The 20,376-nt window shown below is 46.8% G+C and overlaps 2 protein-coding genes across 5 annotated transcripts; one reads left to right on the top strand and one right to left on the bottom strand.

Moving 5' to 3' along the window:
* Nucleotides 1-541: 541 nt before the first annotated feature.
* slc23a1 (solute carrier family 23 member 1) lies at nt 542-13,926 on the top strand. Of its 3 annotated transcripts, XR_013767324.1 has the most exons (15): nt 542-572; nt 2,249-2,422; nt 3,212-3,369; nt 5,792-5,880; nt 5,982-6,049; nt 6,675-6,856; nt 7,418-7,538; nt 7,623-7,779; nt 8,104-8,251; nt 8,327-8,432; nt 9,044-9,173; nt 9,434-9,577; nt 10,793-10,888; nt 11,119-13,029; nt 13,326-13,926. XR_013767324.1 is itself a non-coding variant. In XM_079171532.1 (14 exons), the coding sequence occupies exons 1-14, from the start codon at nt 555-557 to the stop codon at nt 11,394-11,396; spliced, it is 1,860 nt and encodes a 619-aa protein (XP_079027658.1). In that variant the 5' UTR covers nt 542-554; the 3' UTR covers nt 11,397-13,926. The 3 variants fall into 3 exon arrangements, 2 of the variants coding, with proteins under 2 accessions (XP_079027658.1, XP_079027657.1); XM_079171532.1 differs by having other exon boundaries at nt 6,675-6,847; nt 11,119-13,926; XM_079171531.1 differs by having other exon boundaries at nt 11,119-13,926.
* A 115-nt stretch (nt 13,927-14,041) lies between these two features.
* LOC306704925 (uncharacterized protein) lies at nt 14,042-19,208 on the bottom strand. Of its 2 annotated transcripts, none has more exons than XM_079171534.1 (6): nt 18,911-19,208; nt 16,454-16,889; nt 16,132-16,221; nt 15,882-16,014; nt 14,660-15,601; nt 14,042-14,567 (listed from the first exon to the last, which is right to left on the bottom strand). In XM_079171534.1, exons 2-6 carry the CDS (start codon nt 16,817-16,819, stop codon nt 14,539-14,541), a joined length of 1,560 nt encoding a protein of 519 aa, XP_079027660.1. In that variant the 5' UTR covers nt 16,820-16,889; nt 18,911-19,208; the 3' UTR covers nt 14,042-14,538. The 2 variants fall into 2 exon arrangements, with proteins under 2 accessions (XP_079027660.1, XP_079027659.1); XM_079171533.1 differs by having other exon boundaries at nt 16,454-16,869.
* Nucleotides 19,209-20,376: the final 1,168 nt, after the last annotated feature.

The following is a 20,376-nucleotide window of genomic DNA, read 5'->3' as shown; positions in this document are numbered from 1 at the left end:
AGGATTAAAGATGAAAACATGAACAACGTTGTGGTGTCGACCTGTCAATCACTGTGTAGCCCCGCCCCTAAATCATCCCCTGCTTTATGGTCTGTGTGACTCTAAATGGACCATCATTTACTAAATGAACATCATGCTGTATTGAAGAAGACTTGAAACTAGAGATTGAGACCATAAACTCATGTTTACAATGTTTACTGAGGTAATAAATCAAGAGAGAAGTAGAGTCATTTGTGTGTGTGTGTGTGTGTGTGTGTGTGTGTGTGTGTGAGGAGGCTCCAGGTGAATCTGATATCAGCTGATTGATTAGTTAATGAGACTCTACTGGTGTTCATTTCTTCAGTGAACAGGAAGTGACTGTGATAACAAGAGAAGTTTGGACCTGAGTGATAATCAATAACCAATAATCACTGATGGAGAGAGTAAGTCACCTGAGCAGGTTAATGATTGTAGTTAATGTTGGTGGACTTTCACCTGAAGTTCTCGGTCCACTTGTCTCTCTCTCGTCTACCTGTCTCGCTCTCTCTTTGTTGTTGGGTGGTCGATCGGCTGAGATGGAAGACGCCTCAAAGGTAAACTGATTATTGGTTATTGATTTATTATTGTCTCTAACTGTCTGCTGCCAATCATTGTTGGTCATGAACAGGTGATTTTGTTCATTAGATTAAAAGTTTCACTCACTTTGTTCAAACTCATAAAGCTTTATTTAAATTCTGTTTACGAACATGCAAATTGTGTCAAACTGAATTTTGGGTAAATGTGTTTTAATGAAGGCATGAAGAATATTTAAATGTAATGTAATGAAGTTTTAAAACAATGATTTACTGAGAATAATGAGTCAGAACAGTACATGAAAGTGTGTGTCTTTGTGGGTGTGTGTGTGTGTACCTTCTGGAAGTTCTAGATTTGACTGTTTAAGGAGTTCATTTAAACTCTAAATAAACTTTAAATGAATGAAGTTCAGAATCTGATTTTAGTTTAGTTTTGAGTTCATGATTAAGAGACTTTTCTTTGTAAAGATACATTTTTAAACAAATGACTTTCGGTTTATGAGAGCAGTGACTCTATTCTAGTGTTAACTTCTGTCCATTATGACGTCATCATTAAACCATGTTCGTCTCTTATTCTGATTGGTTGGTTATTGATCGTGTTGTGATGAATAAGGTAATGATTAAGTACTGATTAGTAACTTATTGATCGTGAGGTAGGAACCAAACCGTGGCTCATGAACTAAACCGAGGTAGGAACCAAAGCGTGGCTCATGAACCGAGGTAGGAACCAAAGCGTGGGTCATAAACCGAGGTAGGAACCAAAGCGTGGGTCATAAACCGAGGTAGGAACCAAAGCGTGGCTCATGAACTAAACCGAAGTAGGAACCAAACCGTGGCTCATGAACCGAGGTAGGAACCAAAGCGTGGGTCATAAACCGAGGTAGGAACCAAAGCGTGGGTCATAAACCGAGGTAGGAACCAAAGCGTGGCTCATGAACTAAACCGAGGTAGGAACCAAAGCGTGGCTCATAAACCGAGGTAGGAACCAAAGCGTGGGTCATAAACCGAGGTAGGAACCAAAGCGTGGCTCATGAACTAAACCGAGGTAGGAACCAAAGCGTGGCTCATGAACTAAACCGAGGTAGGAACCAAAGCGTGGCTCATGAACCGAGGTAGGAACCAAAGCGTGGGTCATAAACCGAGGTAGGAACCAAAGCGTGGCTCATGAACTAAACCGAGGTAGGAACCAAAGCGTGGCTCATGAACTAAACCGAGGTAGGAACCAAAGCGTGGGTCATGAACCGAGGTAGGAACCAAAGCGTGGGTCATGAACCGAGGTAGGAACCAAAGCGTGGCTCATGAACCGAGGTAGGAACCAAAGCGTGGGTCATGAACCGAGGTAGGAACCAAAGCGTGGCTCATGAACCGAGGTAGGAACCAAAGCGTGGGTCATAAACCGAGGTAGGAACCAAAGCGTGGCTCATGAACTAAACCGAGGTAGGAACCAAAGCGTGGCTCATGAACTAAACCGAGGTAGGAACCAAAGCGTGGGTCATGAACCGAGGTAGGAACCAAAGCGTGGGTCATGAACCGAGGTAGGAACCAAAGCGTGGCTCATGAACCGAGGTAGGAACCAAACCGTGGCTCCTTTGTATTGTTACACCTCTATTCTGCACTTTGTAACTTGTGCTTGTGTTCTATAAATGTATTATTTCCCGCATTAACAGGTGTGTCTATCCGTCTGTTTGTCCAATCAGAGTCATGATAACCTAGCAAAGGTGCGGAGCCACACAGCAGACAGGGTTGACCTGCCAATGGAAGGTGAAGGAAACAATAAACAGCCAATAGGAGCGCAGGGGGCAAGGTCAGACATGATTTACACCATCGAAGACGTCCCACCCTGGTACCTGTGTATTCTACTTGGACTACAGGTAACATTGTGAATATACTGGGACAACAGGTTTTAGATTGGGTTCAGACGGGTTTACATTGGTCTGATTCAGTTAGGTCGGGATTATACTGGGTTTAGACTTGGGTTTAGATTTGGATTAGTCCGAGTTAATATATTTACCAAGGTTTAAGATCTGGCAAAACTTCATTTTAGCCCCTTGTGTCCAGTACAAATATTTCTGATTGGCATCTGTGAGTTTCTTCATCCACAGGTTAGATATTTTGACTCCTTTTTAATAACAGTGGTGTGGTTTTATTTTGAGGTTCTTCTCATCCAGCAGACTCCACTGAGTGATTCCAACACTTTGTTGTGGTTAGTTTGTTATGAACTTTATCCCTTTGGTTTCCAGAATAAAGTGAGGGCTGAGGATGATGGACATTGTTGGACTAAATCACTTTATTACACCAGTAATGTGCAGTAAGCACGTTTACACAAACTAATAAACTGATTCTGTTTTCTTCATCGGCTAATTCCCTGAAATGTATTAATTAAATAAAAAACACAGCATCTCTACAGAACAGATGAAAGTGCTCCTACAATAGATGTAATGCTTTGTTGTGATGGGACACTACGGACGGAGACGAGATGAGGTTCATTTGGACATTTTGTTTCAGATCAGGACACTGCAGCCGGAGCTTTGCTGCACAGTTAAAAAGAAAACGTGTTTTTGACAGTTTAACCAGAAGCACCAGAAGCAAAGCTCAGAGACAAGCCAGCGAGACTTGAAGGAGGTTTGATGCTGATGTCACCTTTCCTTCTCTGTCCTCAGCATTATCTGACATGTTTCAGCGGCACTGTAGCGGTGCCGTTTCTTCTGGCAGAGGCCATGTGTGTCGGTCGAGACCAGAACACCATCAGTCAGCTCGTCGGAACCATTTTCACCACAGTTGGTATCACAACTCTGATCCAGACCACCGTAGGAGTCAGGTGAGTGTGGGTGAGTGAGTGAGGGTGAGTGTGGGTGAGTGTGGGTGAGTGAGGGTGAGTGTGGGTGAGTGTGGGTGGGCGAGTGTGGGTGAGTGTGGGTGAGTGTGTGTGGGTGAGTGAGGGTGAGTGAGTGAGGGTGAGTGAGTGAGGGTGAGTGTGGGTGAGTGAGTGAGGGTGAGTGTGGGTGAGTGTGTGTGGGTGAGTGTGTGTGGGTGAGTGTGGGTGAGTGTGGGTGGGCGAGTGTGGGTGAGTGTGGGCGAGTGAGTGTGGGCGAGTGAGTGTGGGCGAGTGAGTGTGGGTGAGTGAGTGTGGGCGAGTGAGGGCGAGCGTGGGCGAGTGTGGGTGAGTGAGTGTGGGTGAGTGTGGGTGAGTGTGTGTGGGTGAGTGAGTGAGGGTGAGTGAGGGTGAGTGTGGGTGGGCGAGTGCGAGTGTGGGTGAGTGTGGGTGGGTGAGTGAGTGTGGGTGAGTGTGGGTGAGTGTGTGTGGGTGAGTGCGAGTGTGGGTGAGTGTGGGTGAGTGAGGGTGAGTGAGGGTGAGTGTGGGTGAGTGTGGGTGGGCGAGTGTGGGTGAGTGTGGGTGAGTGTGGGTGGGCGAGTGAGGGTGAGTGTGGGTGTGTGTGGGCGAGTGTGGGTGAGGGTGGGTGAGTGTGGGTGAGTCTGCTGAGTCTGACGTGTGTGTGTGTGTGGGGGGGGGGGGGTGAGTGAGGGTGAGTGTGGGTGGGCGAGTGTGGGTGAGTGTGTGTGGGTGAGAGTGGGTGAGTGTGTGTGGGTGAGTGAGGGTGAGTGTGGGTGGGCGAGAGTGGGTGAGTGTGTGTGGGTGAGTGAGGGTGAGTGTGGGTGGGCGAGAGTGGGTGAGTGTGTGTGGGCGAGTGTGGGTGAGTGAGGGTGAGTGTGGGTGGGTGAGTGTGGGTGAGTGTGGGTGAGTGTGGGTGAGTGTGTGTGGGTGAGTGTGGGCGAGTGTGGGTGAGTGTGTGTGGGTGAGTGTGGGTGGGCGAGAGTGGGTGAGTGTGTGTGGGTGAGTGAGGGTGAGTGTGGGTGGGCGAGAGTGGGTGAGTGTGTGTGGGCGAGTGTGGGTGAGTGAGGGTGAGTGTGGGTGGGTGAGTGTGGGTGAGTGTGGGTGAGTGTGGGTGAGTGTGTGTGGGTGAGTGTGGGCGAGTGTGGGTGAGTGTGGGTGGGCGAGTGTGGGTGAGTGTGTGTGGGCGAGTGTGGGTGAGTGTGGGTGAGTGTGGGTGGGCGAGAGTGGGTGAGTGTGGGTGAGTGAGGGTGAGTGTGTGTGGGCGAGTGTGGGTGAGTGTGGGTGGGTGAGTGTGGGTCAGTGTGTGTGAGTGTGGGTGGGCGAGAGTGGGTGAGTGAGGGTGGGCGAGTGTGGGTGAGTGAGGGTGAGTGTGTGTGGGTGAGTGAGTGAGGGTGAGTGAGGGTGGGTGAGTGTGGGTGAGTGTGGGTGAGTGTGTGTGGGTGAGTGAGTGAGGGTGAGTGAGGGTGAGTGTGGGTGGGCGAGTGCGAGTGTGGGCGAGTGTGGGTGAGTGTGGGTGGGTGAGTGAGTGTGGGTGAGTGTGTGTGGGTGAGTGCGAGTGTGGGTGAGTGTGGGTGAGTGAGGGTGAGTGAGGGTGAGTGTGGGTGAGTGTGGGTGGGCGAGTGTGGGTGAGTGTGGGTGGGCGAGTGTGGGTGAGTGTGGGTGAGTGAGGGTGAGTGTGTGTGGGCGAGTGTGGGTGAGTGTGGGTGTGTGTGGGCGAGTGTGGGTGAGGGTGGGTGAGTCTGCTGAGTCTGACGTGTGTGTGTGTGTGGGGGGGGGGGGGGTGAGTGAGGGTGAGTGTGGGTGGGCGAGAGTGGGTGAGTGTGTGTGGGCGAGTGTGGGTGAGTGAGGGTGAGTGTGGGTGGGCGAGAGTGGGTGAGTGTGTGTGGGCGAGTGTGGGTGAGTGAGGGTGAGTGTGGGTGGGTGAGTGTGGGTGAGTGTGGGTGAGTGTGTGTGGGTGAGTGTGGGCGAGTGTGGGCGAGTGTGGGTGGGCGAGTGTGGGTGAGTGTGTGTGGGCGAGTGTGTGTGAGTGTGGGTGGGTGAGTGTGGGTGAGTGAGGGTGAGTGTGTGTGGGCGAGTGTGGGTGAGTGTGGGTGGGTGAGTGTGGGTCAGTGTGTGTGAGTGTGGGTGGGCGAGAGTGGGTGAGTGAGGGTGGGCGAGTGTGGGTGAGTGAGGGTGAGTGTGGGTGGGTGAGTGTGGGTGAGTGTGTGTGGGCGAGAGTGGGTGAGTGTGGGTGGGCGAGTGTGGGTGAGTGAGGGTGAGTGTGGGTGGGTGAGTGTGGGTGAGTGTGTGTGGGCGAGAGTGGGTGAGTGAGGGTGGGCGAGTGTGGGTGAGTGAGGGTGAGTGTGGGTGGGTGAGTGTGGGTGAGTCTGCTGAGTCTGACGTGTGTGTGTGTGTGGGGGGGGTGTAGGCTTCCTCTCTTTCAGGCGAGTGCATTTGCTTTCTTGATTCCTGCCCAAGCGATCCTCGCTCTTGACCGTTGGCGGTGTCCCAGCGAGGGTGAGACCGTCTCTCTGTTCGGATGATTGAAATACTGACATATTGTGAGGAAACAACAGTAACATGATGATAATAAAGGGATTTGTTTCTTTCCTCTGCAGAGGAGATTTATGGGAACTGGAGTCTTCCACTCAACACCTCACACATCTGGCAGCCACGCATCAGAGAGGTACATGATGAGTATTTCTGCAGTGGGTTTGACTGGTCCAGGTGACCCTTGAAGCAGCAGACCGGTATCAGGAAGTCAGATGGACTGTAGCTTTGGTGGTTACTGAAGCAAAAGCTCTGTGGGAGGAGTTCAGGGAGGTCATGGAGAAGGACTGTCAGTCGGCTTCTAAGAGGTCAAACCATCCTTATGATGGGAAAGTTGGGTCTTATCTTAGACCTGCACGAGGAAGGAACACTGAGGAACTCCTGAACCGGACTTGAGGCGTAGCTCCGACTATCAGGGTTTCACACTGTCACACTGTGTTCTCAGCAGGAAGTCCAACATGTACTCATGAACAGAATATGAAGGTGCATTCGAGGGTCAGTAAGGGAGACCTCTGGATTGGTTCTCTTGCTTTCATTAGACTGGGACCCCGAGTGAGCGCTGGGACAGTTTACCTCCCAGTCTGAGGTCCTAGTACCCTCATAGTATCTCAGGGTCAGGATTCTCCGGCTGCCAGCAGACAGATTAGTATTTTAAATATTCAACTTAAAGTGTCCAGCTGTAGTTCTTCAGAGCACAGCTGCTTTCTGTGGGTGTGAAGACTTCTTTTGTTTGTTCATCTGTAGTTATTTCTGTTTTTCAGATCCAGGGGGCCATCATCGTGTCCAGTGCTGTCGAGCTTGTGATTGGTCTGTGCGGGTTGCCAGGTTTGCTGCTGGAGTACATCGGCCCACTCACCATCACTCCAACTGTCTCATTGATCGGCCTGTCTGTCTTCACCACAGCTGGAGACAGAGCTGGGTCTCACTGGGGCCTGTCAGCACTGTGAGACACCTGTCTGTCCCACCTTTGATTCCCATCAGTTTGCTTTCAAAGTCAATCAGTGGATGGAATTTGTCCCCGTAGCTCTTCTATTATTGAGAAGAATGTTCTTCATAGAGAGCTCATTATTCGCTACAATCGTTCCAGACATACTGGTCTGCAAACTGTCTGTCCAGCCTTTATACTGGTCTGTCCACCTGTCTGTCTAACCCCAGCCCTCTATCCACCTGTGACTGCCCTCAAACCCGTCCGACCAACACCATCATCAAAGTTGGGGACGACACCTTTATGGTTCGACTGATCTCAGGAGGAGACAAGTCGGCTGAACACCACAAAAACAAAATACCTTATTGAATTGTGGAAGCACTGAGCGGAGCCTGTCCCACTACACATCTACAGGGACTGAGGAGAGGGTTGAACCTTCGGATTTAAGGGAAATCACATCTCTGAGGACCTCTCGTGATCTGGGTTAGGGGGTTAAAAACAGGCTGCTGGAGGCCCTCTACTTGTCCTCCATTGAGAGTTCCTCTCGCTCTCTAACTGCCTCTCTCTGTGTCTCTGCAGGTGTATTTTGCTCATCGTGCTGTTTGCTCAGTACCTGAGAGACACTTCACTTCCTGTTCCTGTTTACAGCAGGAAGCAAGGACTGACCTCCACCAGAGTCCAGATCTTCAAAATGTTTCCTGTAAATGAGAAAGAAAGTGTCAGATCATGTCAGTCCCTCAGATGTTGGTTCTCTTTAACTTTCTGACTCTGATGTCTCTCTCAGATCATCCTCGCCATCATGTTGGTTTGGCTCGTTTGTTACATTCTCACGCTCACCAATCTGTTGCCAAGCAACCCTGATACCTACGGACACAAGGCCCGGACAGACGCCCGTGGTGACATCATGGCTTCATCACCCTGGTTCAGAGTACCCTACCCCTGTAAGAAAGCTGAAATCGGCCAATCACAGGCTTCACACCTGTCATTAACATCAGCCAATCACAGCTCACAGTTGGCCAGAACATCTGGTCTGAAAATGAACTTTTTTTGTTTCATTTGACATCACAAGATCAACTGTTTCTTATCAAAGTTGTTTTAATCCTCGTATTTTCGGTCCCACATTTTAACATCCGTTAAACACGAGGATCTTAAACTTGGACAGTCGTCAATGAGAAAGTGGTCAAAGCTAGTTCAACCTTCTGTGACATCACAGACGATGAACATAGATCAGAATAAACCGACTTCTTGTCTCTGGTCTGTGATAGGCCAGTGGGGGTTGCCAGTGGTAACGGTTGCCGGGGTGTTGGGGATGCTGAGTGCCATCATGGCGGGGATCGTGGAATCGATTGGGGATTATTACGCCTGTGCTCGTCTGTCTGGAGCCGCACCCCCTCCAGTCCACGCCATTAACAGGTAAACAGGAAGTAATGTTGTCTTACCTGGAAGTCTTCGCTCCCACAGGTGGTTGATTGTTTTTGTTTGTTTCAGGGGAATCTTCACTGAAGGCGTTTGCTGCATTATTGCTGGACTTTTAGGGACAGGAAACGGCTCCACCTCCTCCAGCCCAAATATAGGCGTTCTGGGCATCACCAAGGTAACTGAGGCCACACCCACCTGTGAAGTTTGTTTGTTTGGTAGAAATGTACTGGTTCTGGACGAGAAGTGATTGAGTACAGACTGGTTGGTAATTTTCTGATGTCCCTGATCATAAAGGATCAGGATCCCATGACCTCTTGCAACTAGTCCTTTGATCTCTGCAACTAGTCCTCAGACCTCTGCAACTAGTCCTTTGATCTCTGCAACTAGTCCTCAGACCTCTGCAACTAGTCCTCAGACCTATGCAACTAGTCCCCAGACCTCTGTAGCTGTACCTTTGTAACTGGTAGTCAGGGTGTCGACCACTAGTTCCAGACGTCTGCTCAGACCGTGGCTCCTTGTTGGTTCTGGTCTACAGGGCAGTGAGAGAACCGCTCCTTCTTGCCTCCAAGTAAAACCAAACTCCCGGCTAAAAGTTAAACACCTTTGGTTGTTTTTTGTGAGACATACTCAAGTTTTTGCATCTGCTAAATGAATCTAGTGTAACTGAAAAATACAAATATGATTCACAAATCACAAGTCACCTAGACTCATACCTGACATCTGCAGACAGCAAGTGTTCTCTTCAGTTCATGGGGTGGATGTTTGAATCACTGACCCTGATTACAGGTTGGCAGCAGGCGTGTGGTGCAGTACGGAGCTGGTATCATGTTAATATTGGGGTCAGTTGGGAAGTTCACGGCTCTGTTCGCGTCCCTGCCAGATCCGATCCTTGGAGGAATGTTCTGCACTCTTTTTGGTGAGTCACACTCACGGGTAACACAAGTTAACAAATACCTTTTCAGGTGTGTTTCTGTGTCACAGCTCTGCCACGGGTAACCCTAACCCGAATATTCTACCTGTTGTGTGTGCCGAAGAAAATAAAGCTTTGATTCAAAGTATCCCTGGTGTTTGTCGTACTGCTCCTGGGTCCTTACTACACCTGTTACATTCTGGGGTCATAATAATTCAGGTGTGTTTGTGAGGTAATAATAATTCAGGTGTGTTGATGTTTCTCAGGTGTGATCACAGCCGTCGGTCTCTCTAACCTGCAGTTTGTGGATTTGAACTCGTCAAGAAATCTTTTTGTTCTGGGATTCTCGATGTTCTTTGGTCTGACTCTGCCAACGTACTTGAACAAACACCCCGACTCCATTAACACAGGTGTGTGTGTGTGTGTGTCTACTCCAACAACTATCTTTGTGTGGACCAATTTCAGTGTTGGACCTTCAGATGCAGGACATTTTTGCTGGCCCTCACTTTTGTTCAGACATTCAAAGGCCTGTTTGAGGGTTCAGACTTGGTTTTAAGTTTCAGGCTACAATGAGGTTTAGGTTAGGGTTGGGGTTGGGGTCTGGCTTTTAGTTGTGATGGTTAATTTAGATTTTAGGGCTAGGGAACGCAATATGGCAATGAGTCTAATATAGGGCTACTGCTGCTATTAAAGACAGACGTATCAGAATGGTTTCATGTCTCTTTGACCAGTTCAACATCATGTTGTTTCTCTGGATAAAGTTGTAATCCTAGAAGTTTTCTATGTTTCCCACCTGTACATCAGTGGGGGCTGGTGACTCAAAGTATTGAAGACAGAAGGAAACCCAACCCACAGTGTCATGTTAATTTATTTTATTTATCTTATTTGCATTGGCAATAGGGGCTTTACAAGGATTTTAGATTTTTTTCAATCTTCATTCTGTAAATCTTTGAATCTGAAAGCACTTTGTGCCGAAGCTTAAAACGGGCTATGCAACTACAATTATTATTGAAACACCAGTTGGCTACTTTTCTCTACTTTCTTATGTTCACTGACAAGTTAAGCAGTAAACTGATGACCTACAGGATTTCTTAAAAACAATCAGTGCAGGCTCTTGATAGGAATGAACCTTGTGTGCTTCATGTGTCAGTAATCTGGTGCCCGTGCAGCAGTCCGTCACCGTCCTTCAGGGCTGGACTCTGTTTTAAAGGCCTTAATAAAATAATTGTTTTTATCTCAACGTGGTTCACAATTTCCACGGTATCATTTCTTTCTATTCTGCAACTGTATGATGTTCAGTTTGTCAGTGGTAGAGAATTGAAGAAGACATTTGGAAATCGTCATTGGACCAACCCAATGTCAATGATTGGTAACAAGCTTAATTTCATGTCTTTTGGTCAATCACAGATTAGCATGAAAAATAAGAAGATTAAAATGAATAGGTGTCCCTTCCCTAACCCCCCCCCCCCCCCCCCCCCCCACACACACACACACCACTTTCTTGTGTGTCATTGTTGAAGCATTTTGATCTGAATTTCAATCATCGAGTTTTAACAAAATACAACGGGATGTATTTTATAAATTTGTGTCGATGTGAATCCTACAGATCAGTTTTCTGTGCTCAGGTCTTGCAGAGCTGGATCAGATCCTGACGGTTCTTCTGTCCACTGAGATGTTTGTTGGAGGTTTTCTGGCTTTTTGTCTCGACAACACAATACCAGGTAACCTACACTGACACTTATACAACACACACAGGACACTTTCTGTAGTTTATTTAACAAACCAAATAAAACGTTAGATCCTTTATGCTAAGCTATATAACACAGATATGAGACTGATGTCGGTCTGAACATCAGAGACTAGATACTCACCATTATATGTAACATTAAAATCTGCAATGACTCACTTTCTTTACGTTTGTCGTTGGTGGGTGTTCTTTGTTTGTCCCCAGGTTCCAAGCAGGAGCGAGGTTTAGTTGAGTGGAGGTCCTCTTCCTCTTCCTCTTCCTCCTCTTCCTCCTCGTATGATCTTCCTTTGGGGATGAGTCTGGTCAGACGGACTCGATGGCTCAGACGCTTTCCCATCAGCCCCTCCTTCAGAGGTTTCCAGGCTTCTGACCCCCTGCAGCTGCCTGAGGAGGAGGAGGAGGAGGAGGAGGAGGAGGAGGTGCAAGAAAGAGGAGAGGAGGAGGAAGCTCCTGACATCGACCTGCCGGGTACCACAGTTTGAGTGGGAATCAAACCTGTGACGTGACTGAACTATTTTAGTCTGTTATTGACGTAAATCTTCAGTTGATCAGATTTGTGAACTAGTGATTTATTAATCTGCTGAGTTTGTCTTCACTTCACGTGATTCAGACTTTAATCACAGACTCTTAAATTCAGATTACAAGATTTTATTAAAGTGCGACAGTGATCCTCGCAGTTGGAGCTCGTCTAACGTTTAGATAAACATGAAACTCTCCTTTTTGAATATCAAAACAAAAGATTAATAAATGTTTTAGAAAATATCTGCTTCTTTGAAAACAAAAAACATTGAACGTACAAATCATCTTGTGGATATAAAAACCTTGAGGCAGACGATAACTACGATCTTTTAAAAAACGAGTATAAAAAGTATAAAAGCACTTTGAGAAGTACGACCTTTCTTCTGGCCTCCTTTGAAGAAAAGTCATTGATCAAGTCTACAACATTATGGGATTTAGTTGGCTAATTCTCAAAATATGAAAACGATTTCATAATGATAGCCTACTACATTTTCAAAATCACATTTACACCAATATTTTTAAAAACAATAATTTGCATAGAAAGGTAATAAATCTTGAGTCTGAGGGCTTTGGGCTCGAGCCCACTTTGCTGAAGCGGTAACTCCTCCACACACGTTGGGCCAGTAGGTGGTGATAAACTCAACGAGACGTCAAATATCAGAGACAAAGATTATGAGCAGGAAGTGAGCTTATTTTTGATGATGGAAGCTATTTCTTCACTTTTATTCACAGAACACCTTTTACTGCCCGAGGTGCCGTAAAGAAACTAAAATTCATTACATTAGTCTTTTAGCAGATGCTTTTATCCAAAGAGACTTACAATTCAGATTCTATCACATTTCTACACCGTAGGCACAGCAGGAGCAATTTTGGGGTCAAGTGTCTTGCTCAAGGACACATCGACATGCGACTAGCAGAGCCGGGGATCGAACCGCCGATCCTCTGATTGAAGGACAGCCCTGGTAGCCACTTAGCCACAGTCGACCATCCACAGTTCATGTGTGTGGATGGACAGTGAGGTAGAGGAAAGGTCACACCTTAGAGCAGTGGTTCTCAAACTGTGGGGCGCGCCCCTCTAGTGGGGCGCAGCGGTATTGCAGGTGGGGCGCGGGGGGAAATGCAGAATTTTTTTTATTTCAAAAACTTTATTCATACCTGCAAAAAGGTAATTTCGTGATCTTCACAATAAAACATCTTTGATGTGACGTGTGGAGTCTCGGCCAATCAGCGTTGAGACGTCTACAGCGTCTTTCCCTCCGTTACAGTTTAAGTTCCGTTATGTTCCGTTACCGTTCAGACTTGCTGGTTAAGTTAACGTCCACTGCATGCGGAACTCTGTGGACTGTTAACGTTCGTCATTATCGCGATTTAGGAGGAAAAAACGTAACGTGATGAAACATGCAGCCCCCCAAACACTCTGCACGTTTGGAAGCACATACCTGTGTGAGCAGCTTTTCTCTGTGATGAAGATGAACAAAAACCCACACAGGAGTCTCACTGATGCACAGCTTCACTCCACACTGAGGGTTTCCACAGAACCGAACCCCAGATATTAATGAACTGCAGCCAAGAGAAGATGCCAAACATCTGGCTCTGGTACGTATGCATAAAATAATGAAGCTACCTAAACATGTATTCTTTTTGCACTTTGTCCAATATCCCTTCTATCCTGTTTAAATGGTGATTATTTGGCCCTCAACGTAGTCCCAATTTTTAGTTTTGTCCCTCTCTGAGTTTGAGTTTGACACCATGGCATAGATGCTGTGTTATGCTAAAAGGTGTCATTTTCTAACGTTTTTGGGTGTTGGTGTGCCGCGGGATCTTTTTAATGTAAAAAGTGTGCCGCGGCTCAGAAAAGGTTGAATAACACTGCTCTATATGACCTCCATCAGCAAAGAGACCATCAGAGAGAAGATGGTCTATTTCTATAGATGCTATTAATGCTCGTCATCGGAGCCACCGGGTCGGATTCTGGTGAAACCAGATGAACTCATGCAGGTTCACCAGAACCTCCTTCAGCTCAGACTCCAGCAGAGACCGGTCCACCATGGACAGACCCAGATCCTCCAGCAGAGACCGGTCCTCTAGAGAGCTCTGGTGGGAGGAGAGCTCAGCGTCTCAGCAGCTGATTTATTGTAATATTTTATTATTTGTACTTCAATTCAATACAACATGAAATCTGCAGCCTCTAGTTACCATAGTTACCTTAAAATATTGACACCACTCAGGAAACTGTGATGAAACAAGTTCTTAGTTTGCAATAATTTTTATTCATGATATCTAAAATAGTATTTTTATAATGATTGTGAATATTAAAGTGTGAGAAGAGACTCAGTAAAAATGTGCAAAAAGAGACAAAACAAACATTTATTATCTACGTGACTGACAGCGGCTCATCTTTTTAATGTGTTTAAAGATAATTCTGTTTGTTTGTGAATACTCTTCAAACCTTGAGTTATAGAGACGATGTCAATAAAATAAATAAAACATTGATTATTCATTTGTATGTCATTTTGTAGGTGAAGGGAGAATAACAGTGATAAATCAGTTGAAAGACGCTTAAAACAGGAATGAGGTTTAGCTTTACTGTGGTAAGGAAATACGTTTAATATAATGTGTCTATGATTTAAGATGTTTTCTTTTTGTTTCATAAACCAGTGTTTTTAAATGTTTCTGTCAGAACAACATGATGGAGAGTAATTCTGTTTCCAGATTCATTAAACAAGATCTCAGGTGTGGTGTAGGTGTGAAGTTAACGGATGGGGGGTGCAGTAGTAGGTAGTAGGGTAGTAGGCGGTGGTGTACATTGAGGACACAGCAACTGTTGGCTGAAACTGCATCACTGACAGGATGGGGGGGGTGGAGCTTACCATCACGGGGGCGGGCTTAGCATAGAGCACAGGTATCATGACCGTGTGGGGGAAGGATCTGGCTGCAGGTAGGAACACCTGGATGTACTGACCGGTTTCTGGATCTAGCAGCATCTTCCTCGGAGGTGGAGGGGGCGTGTCCACATAGACGTACCGCCCACTTTTAGGTTCCAACATCATGTGACAGGGGGCGGTGCCACTGAGGACGGCCCCAGGTGGGATGTCAACAAGGAAATCACATCCCACCTGTGCAGGTAACAAACCCTGAACACGACATAGAAAGTGTTGTTGCTGAAGTTGCTGTTGAGGGGTCTGTTGCTTATGTTGCTTCTGTGTTGCAGGTGTCAGCGTGTTACCTTTGCTCTGCTGGTCCAGGTGGTCGGAGGTGTTTCCAGACGACCAGATCTCAGACCTCCTCAGCAAGTGAGTGAGAACAGGTTGGGGTGGCTGGGTGTGGATGTTGCTCAGCTGGATTTTGCTCTGGATGTTGCTCAGAGGGCTGTTCGTGACCTTCTCCAGGTAAGGGTGCAGGGTGGAGGGGTAGAAACATGAATGGAGGATCTGTTTGGAGGAGCGGGGAGCAGACTGAGAGGACACACCCAGCATGGTCTGTTGCTGGGCAAAGAGTGGAGGCTGGATGAAGGGAGGGGGGGTCCCGGCCTGGTGACTTACACCTCTGCCTCTCTCTGATTGGCTAAACTGTGACAGGTCTCTGCTGTTAGGTGGGTTTGTGGGACAGGTGACATCATCCACCTTTCTCCTGCTTACTATTGGCCCGCTGCCTCGTCTTTGCTCTGTGATTGGACGACTGAATCTGTCGCTGTGTTGCCTCTCCTCTGATTGGCTGAGAGATGCAGTGACCTTTGCGAGGTGTCCTCTGTTAGCTGGACGTCTTCTGATCCCCACAGCCTGCTGGTAGGTGGGGGGGGGGCTGTCAATCTGACCAATCACCTTGAAGCTTGTTGGCTTGTTCTCAGGTGTTGTTGTGGAGAACGAGAGGCTGTAGGTGTTTTTAACTAAACTCCTCATGTCTCTCACCACATGGACTGGGGCTTTAAAGACACTTCTACCTGTCTCACCCCCTAGACAGCTGGTCTCCCCTCGCTCCCCCTCCCTCACCCTCTGCTGGTCTGCAGGCTGAGGAAGGCCAGGTAACCGTGCAGGTTTCTTCTGAAGATGAAAGCTTTGACAGGTGTTCTGCTCCACCTGCATCTTCTTAGACAGAACATCCTTAATGATGCAGGACGCCATCTTTGTTTTAGTTTCGTCCAAAGAGAAGGACTTCAGCAGCCTTGGTGCTAAAAACAACAAACAAGACAAACTCTGTTTTTTTTATACTTGAGACCTGATCAAAAGCTCAGACCGAGGACAGATAGTTTATATATCTACAACAACAACAACCTTTACCTGAACAAGGTGTTGGAGAGCAGCAGGATCTGTTAAGTCTCTTCACAATAAAAGTCTTCAATCGTACCTTTTAACATTAAGTCTCTTCACAATAAAAGTATTCAATTGTACCTTTAACATTCCAGCTGTGAACACCTGACTACAGGTGAGACTGTGGACAGGTGTTGTTACCTTGACTACCCTTGTAGAACCTGTTGCCGTCAACATCACTGCTGGTTGTCGAGTGTGTGTGGAAGGAGGCGGGCATACTGTGCTGCCGTAGCAACAGGTCAGGGTAGTGAGCAGGTTCATCCTTCAATATCACCTGGACAGGTAGACAGGTAGACAGGTAAACAGGTAGTACAGGTCACCAGACAGACAGACGGGTAAACAGGCAGACAGGTAGGACAGGTTCAGACAGTTGAAAAGATGGAAGTCATACCTGCAGCTTTTCAGTCTTTTGGTCGATGACGTTCTCTGCGTTTTTCTTCTTCTTCAGTTGAATAAGTCGTTTTGGGACCATCTTCACCGCCTGAAGAACATGATCAAAGGGTCACCATGGTGTCAGTTACTCAGTCTGTCAGTTGGTTAACTCGTTGGTTAGTTAGTGAGCTTGTTAATTCTTCAGTTAGTTATTTAGTTAGTGGGTCTGTCCGTCAGTTAGTTAGTTAACTCGTCAGTTGGTCAACTAGTCAGTCTGTTAATCAGTTAGTTAGTTAGTGGGTCAGTCTGTCCATCAGTTATTTGATGACGATGAATCTTACCTGCGTTTCCGTGGTAACATCTATACACTCGAAGCCGCTCTCTGGATCTGACTCCTCCTCCGATGGAAGGATGACGGAGGGAGAGAAGTGGAAGGAGAGGTCCTCCTCCGACCAGTCACTGATGCTCCTCTCTTCATCATCTTCATCGGAGCAACAAGTGGACGAGTCGTCCAGATACTTTGCCTCAGACTCACCTGTACAGGTGAACTCAGAACTCTTTACAGGAACTAGTGAGCATGGTGGAGGGATCTGTGTCTTAGAGTCGTGATGAGGCAGCAGTTCAACTTCAGGGCAGCGGTGAGTGCTGAGAAAGAAGTCCCTCCCTCCTCTTCCTCTTCTTCGTCCTTCGCCCAGTCTGGTGCTCATAGTTTATAGTTTAGTCTAAAGACTTAATTTGTTCAATTCCAGCGGTTTGTCTGTGAAACATGACAGATTTCTCCTTTAACATGGTTAGTATCAATATGATTATTTAAACACATGATTAAACACATGATTAATGTCATGATTCACACATGATCGTCATGATTAAACACATGATCGGGGTTATAAACTACATCTAACACACTGTACCGAACCCTTAATTACAAAATGTTAATGTTAAACCAACAATAATAAAATACATCAGGAGACAGTGGTGGGCCGTCAGGGCCTGCAAAGCCTTCTCTGCTGGCCTAAACAGAATCACAAAGTTAGAGCTATTTTATAATTTAATAATGTTTCTTAAATACACTACATGTATCATAATTTATATAATTTATATATAATATATATAATATTGTTCCCATTATCTTATGTTCTCATTGCACAGCTACTGTGCTCCTCAGCTGCTCCGCTTCAGTGCAGCTTGTTTTAAGTAGAGCTTTGATCCAATCAGAGTTCACCTCTGTGTCTCTAGGTAGAAGAGAGGCCCCAGGCCTGCAGACTCACCAGTGAATCCATGTGCAGGTTAAGTTGAATGGGGACGATGTTGTTGATTGACATAGTCTTCAACCAATCAGATCTTTAGTTTGATATTCATGGACGCACCAGAGCGGTTTGCAGGCCTACAGCTACGTCAGCATTACTGCAGCTCAGAGTCCAGATGTCTCTCTGCGCAAGGTGCAGAGTGTGCTGTGATTGGTCAGTGACTATGTGCCCGTGAAACATAATGCTTGCTAGCAGAGCTTTGGTTGTAGCAGACAGAGTTCAAGTGGAAATATATGAAAGACATTTTACCTAGCTTTGTTTTTTAATATGAAATGGCGGAAGGAGGAGAAAAGGATTTAGTGGCGGAGTTACTGGGAACGCTTTTCTCAAGAAGGACATTTCTGAACAAACTGGACAGTAAGAAACGACCCCACAGCTAGCAGCCCTGACCAGCCAGGAAAAGGATTTGTATGCAGCGTCAGAGAAGCGTTGCACATGTTATGGCTGTGAATGTGTTTCATTTTAACTGAGCGTCGGTACTTTAGGAGACTCGAGTGGATCTACAACTCAACGACCACGTTCGCAGAGAAACAACCGCGGCCCGCCCTTCACCGGTCCACGGCCGAAGACGACGACCGAACGGCGGTCGAAGACGACCACCGAACGGCAGCGAAAGACAGACAGCCGACCGGCGGCGGAAGACAACCGAGCGGCGGTCGAAGACGACCACCGAACGGCGGCGGAAGACGGACAGCCGACCGGCGAAATACAACTGTGGAGGCTCGACTGGCGTCGATGAATGGAGAAGGACTTCTTACTGGAACTGATGTACTGGGATTAAACTCTTTGTCAACATAGAAAGGAGGATAGACAGCATTTGGTAAGTGAAGTTCGTTTGTTTACCTCTACTGTTCATTTGTCTATCGTGGTGTTTTCATGAATATTTGAATGGCTCGTGCTCGTGTGGTGGAATGCGTGGATCCGCTGCAGGTCTGCTGGATTGATTTGTTGCTTTGTTGTCATATGAATATGTGCGACTGCTCTTGTGAGTTTGTCATCGTGTTACATTGATTTGGACTCTGTTGTCCGTTAATGACGCAGCGTCCCGTCATGCTCGTATTCATGTATCTGCACATTTTTATTTCATTTGTCAAATGTTGCAGTGTTATGTGAATATGCGGCTTTTACACGAAACAAATAATAACCCGTAGCTGTGACGTCATAATGAGGTTATTAGAAGTGTAGAACAGCACTGAAAGCCCAGGTATGAAATCCACGGCCACTGTCAGGAGAGAAGTCATAATGTGTGCATTGATATGATTGGATATTCTTACAAACCAGACGTCAATCCTCTGAACTAAAATCTTTTTAATTTATTTTTCTGTCAAGTTTTGTTTCACAGCTGTGACTAAAGGCATCAGAAAATTATTTTAAAAGTGTGAAAACATCTCCTTTATTCCCCTATTTCATAAATAATAAATAATAAAAATGTATCAACAAATAATTCAACCAATAACGGTAATGATCAGATCAGTTTAAACTCGATCTTACCTCTTGAGATTGACTTTCTCTGACACAAACAGTCTTTTCTGGACCAGGATCAGGTCCAACAAGAACCAGGTTCAGACTTCTTATAGAGGTCCTGGTTAAAGCTGAGGTTGGTGGTCAGAGTCCAGGACCAGGTCCAGTCTACTTTCTAGATCTGTGATTGTTTCAGTGATTTATATGACACTTTAAAGGTATTTTTCACAGTTTTCATTAACAGTCAAATTTACCAAGAATTCTTCCGTTTTTTTAATCTGTAAAAGCTGGTTTGGAGGAAGTTCTGGTCCCGGAATGGGCTGTGGGATCCTGGTGGTTTCAGTTCAAACTCATATCAACGCAGCCCCAATATTGGGGCAATCGACACCGACTGCAGGAGAAAGAGAGAGAGGACGTATCAGACTGCAGGTTTCTATTTTTAGGAGGTGATTGACAGACGAGGCTGCAGCTATCCTCTCTCTCTCTCTCTCTCTCTCTCTCTCTCTCTCTCTCTGAGTGGTGAACATGTGTCTCTCTCTCTCTACCTGTCTCTCTTTGGGTTAGGGGGGGTTTAGGATAGTTTGAAAGCGAGGTATTCTTGATGAATGCCCAGAGGGGCACACTGGGAGATTTTTTTTAATAGGTCTCAGAATTCCTTTAAAAAAATGAAGCTAGCATAAGTTCATGCAGGACACGGAAGTAATAGCCCCAGCTGTAACCAGCTGACAGCCAGCCGATTGAATCATAGCTTCCAGGGTTAGGGTTAGGTAAGGGTGGGGTCGTGACCTCCTGGTGAAGGTCACGGGGGGCACGGGCACAAGGGGAGCATTAATCTAAAAGATCTTAAAGTGTTCTTCTATTTGGAGCATAGATCTTGCTAAAAGGGTTCGGGTTAGGGGTTAGGTAGGGTTAGGTAGAGTTCGGTTCCCAGAGATCTCCCCACGTCGTCATAGGACTTCGTGGTTGGGTAGAGATCTAAGGCAAGGCACGGGCCAGCGCATGTCACTCAGTATCAAAACCCACCGCATGTACTTTGACTCGATGTGGTAAATGAAAGAGTGAAGGAGTCCAGTCTGTGATGGGTAGAGGAGATGAGGGCCAGATTCTAAAGCAGAGATAGGGAGGGGTGATGTGTGTACATTCAAGCACCCTCCCCCGCCTTTCTAGGCGCCTCTGTGTCCCTGCCAGGGCCTCCATCTGAGAGCCAGAGGAGCGACCGGGAGGAAAGAAGGAAGGTTGAAAGGGTTGAGATTAGGGTTAAGGAAAGGGTTAAGTTTATGCAATAGAGGCCCTGAGACCCAACCTTGTCCTACTTTTGGGAGGGGCATCTGGGGTAGGTGGTAAGAAGGGTTTTAAACCTGTACCACGGGACCAGCCTGCGTACCCGTAAGAATAGGTGGGAGAAGGTCTCAGGAGGGCCCAGACCAGTGCATGTTAAAGTTAGGGGTTGAAGATAAGGGTTAGGATATAAGGTAAGTGTATAGAAAGGTCAAGTA

This window comes from Pholis gunnellus, assembly GCF_910591455.1.
Source record: "Pholis gunnellus genome assembly, chromosome: 13".
Lineage (NCBI taxonomy): Eukaryota > Metazoa > Chordata > Actinopteri > Perciformes > Pholidae > Pholis > Pholis gunnellus.
Note: the sequence above shows the minus strand (reverse complement) of the source record. Positions and strands in the feature narration are given on the sequence as shown.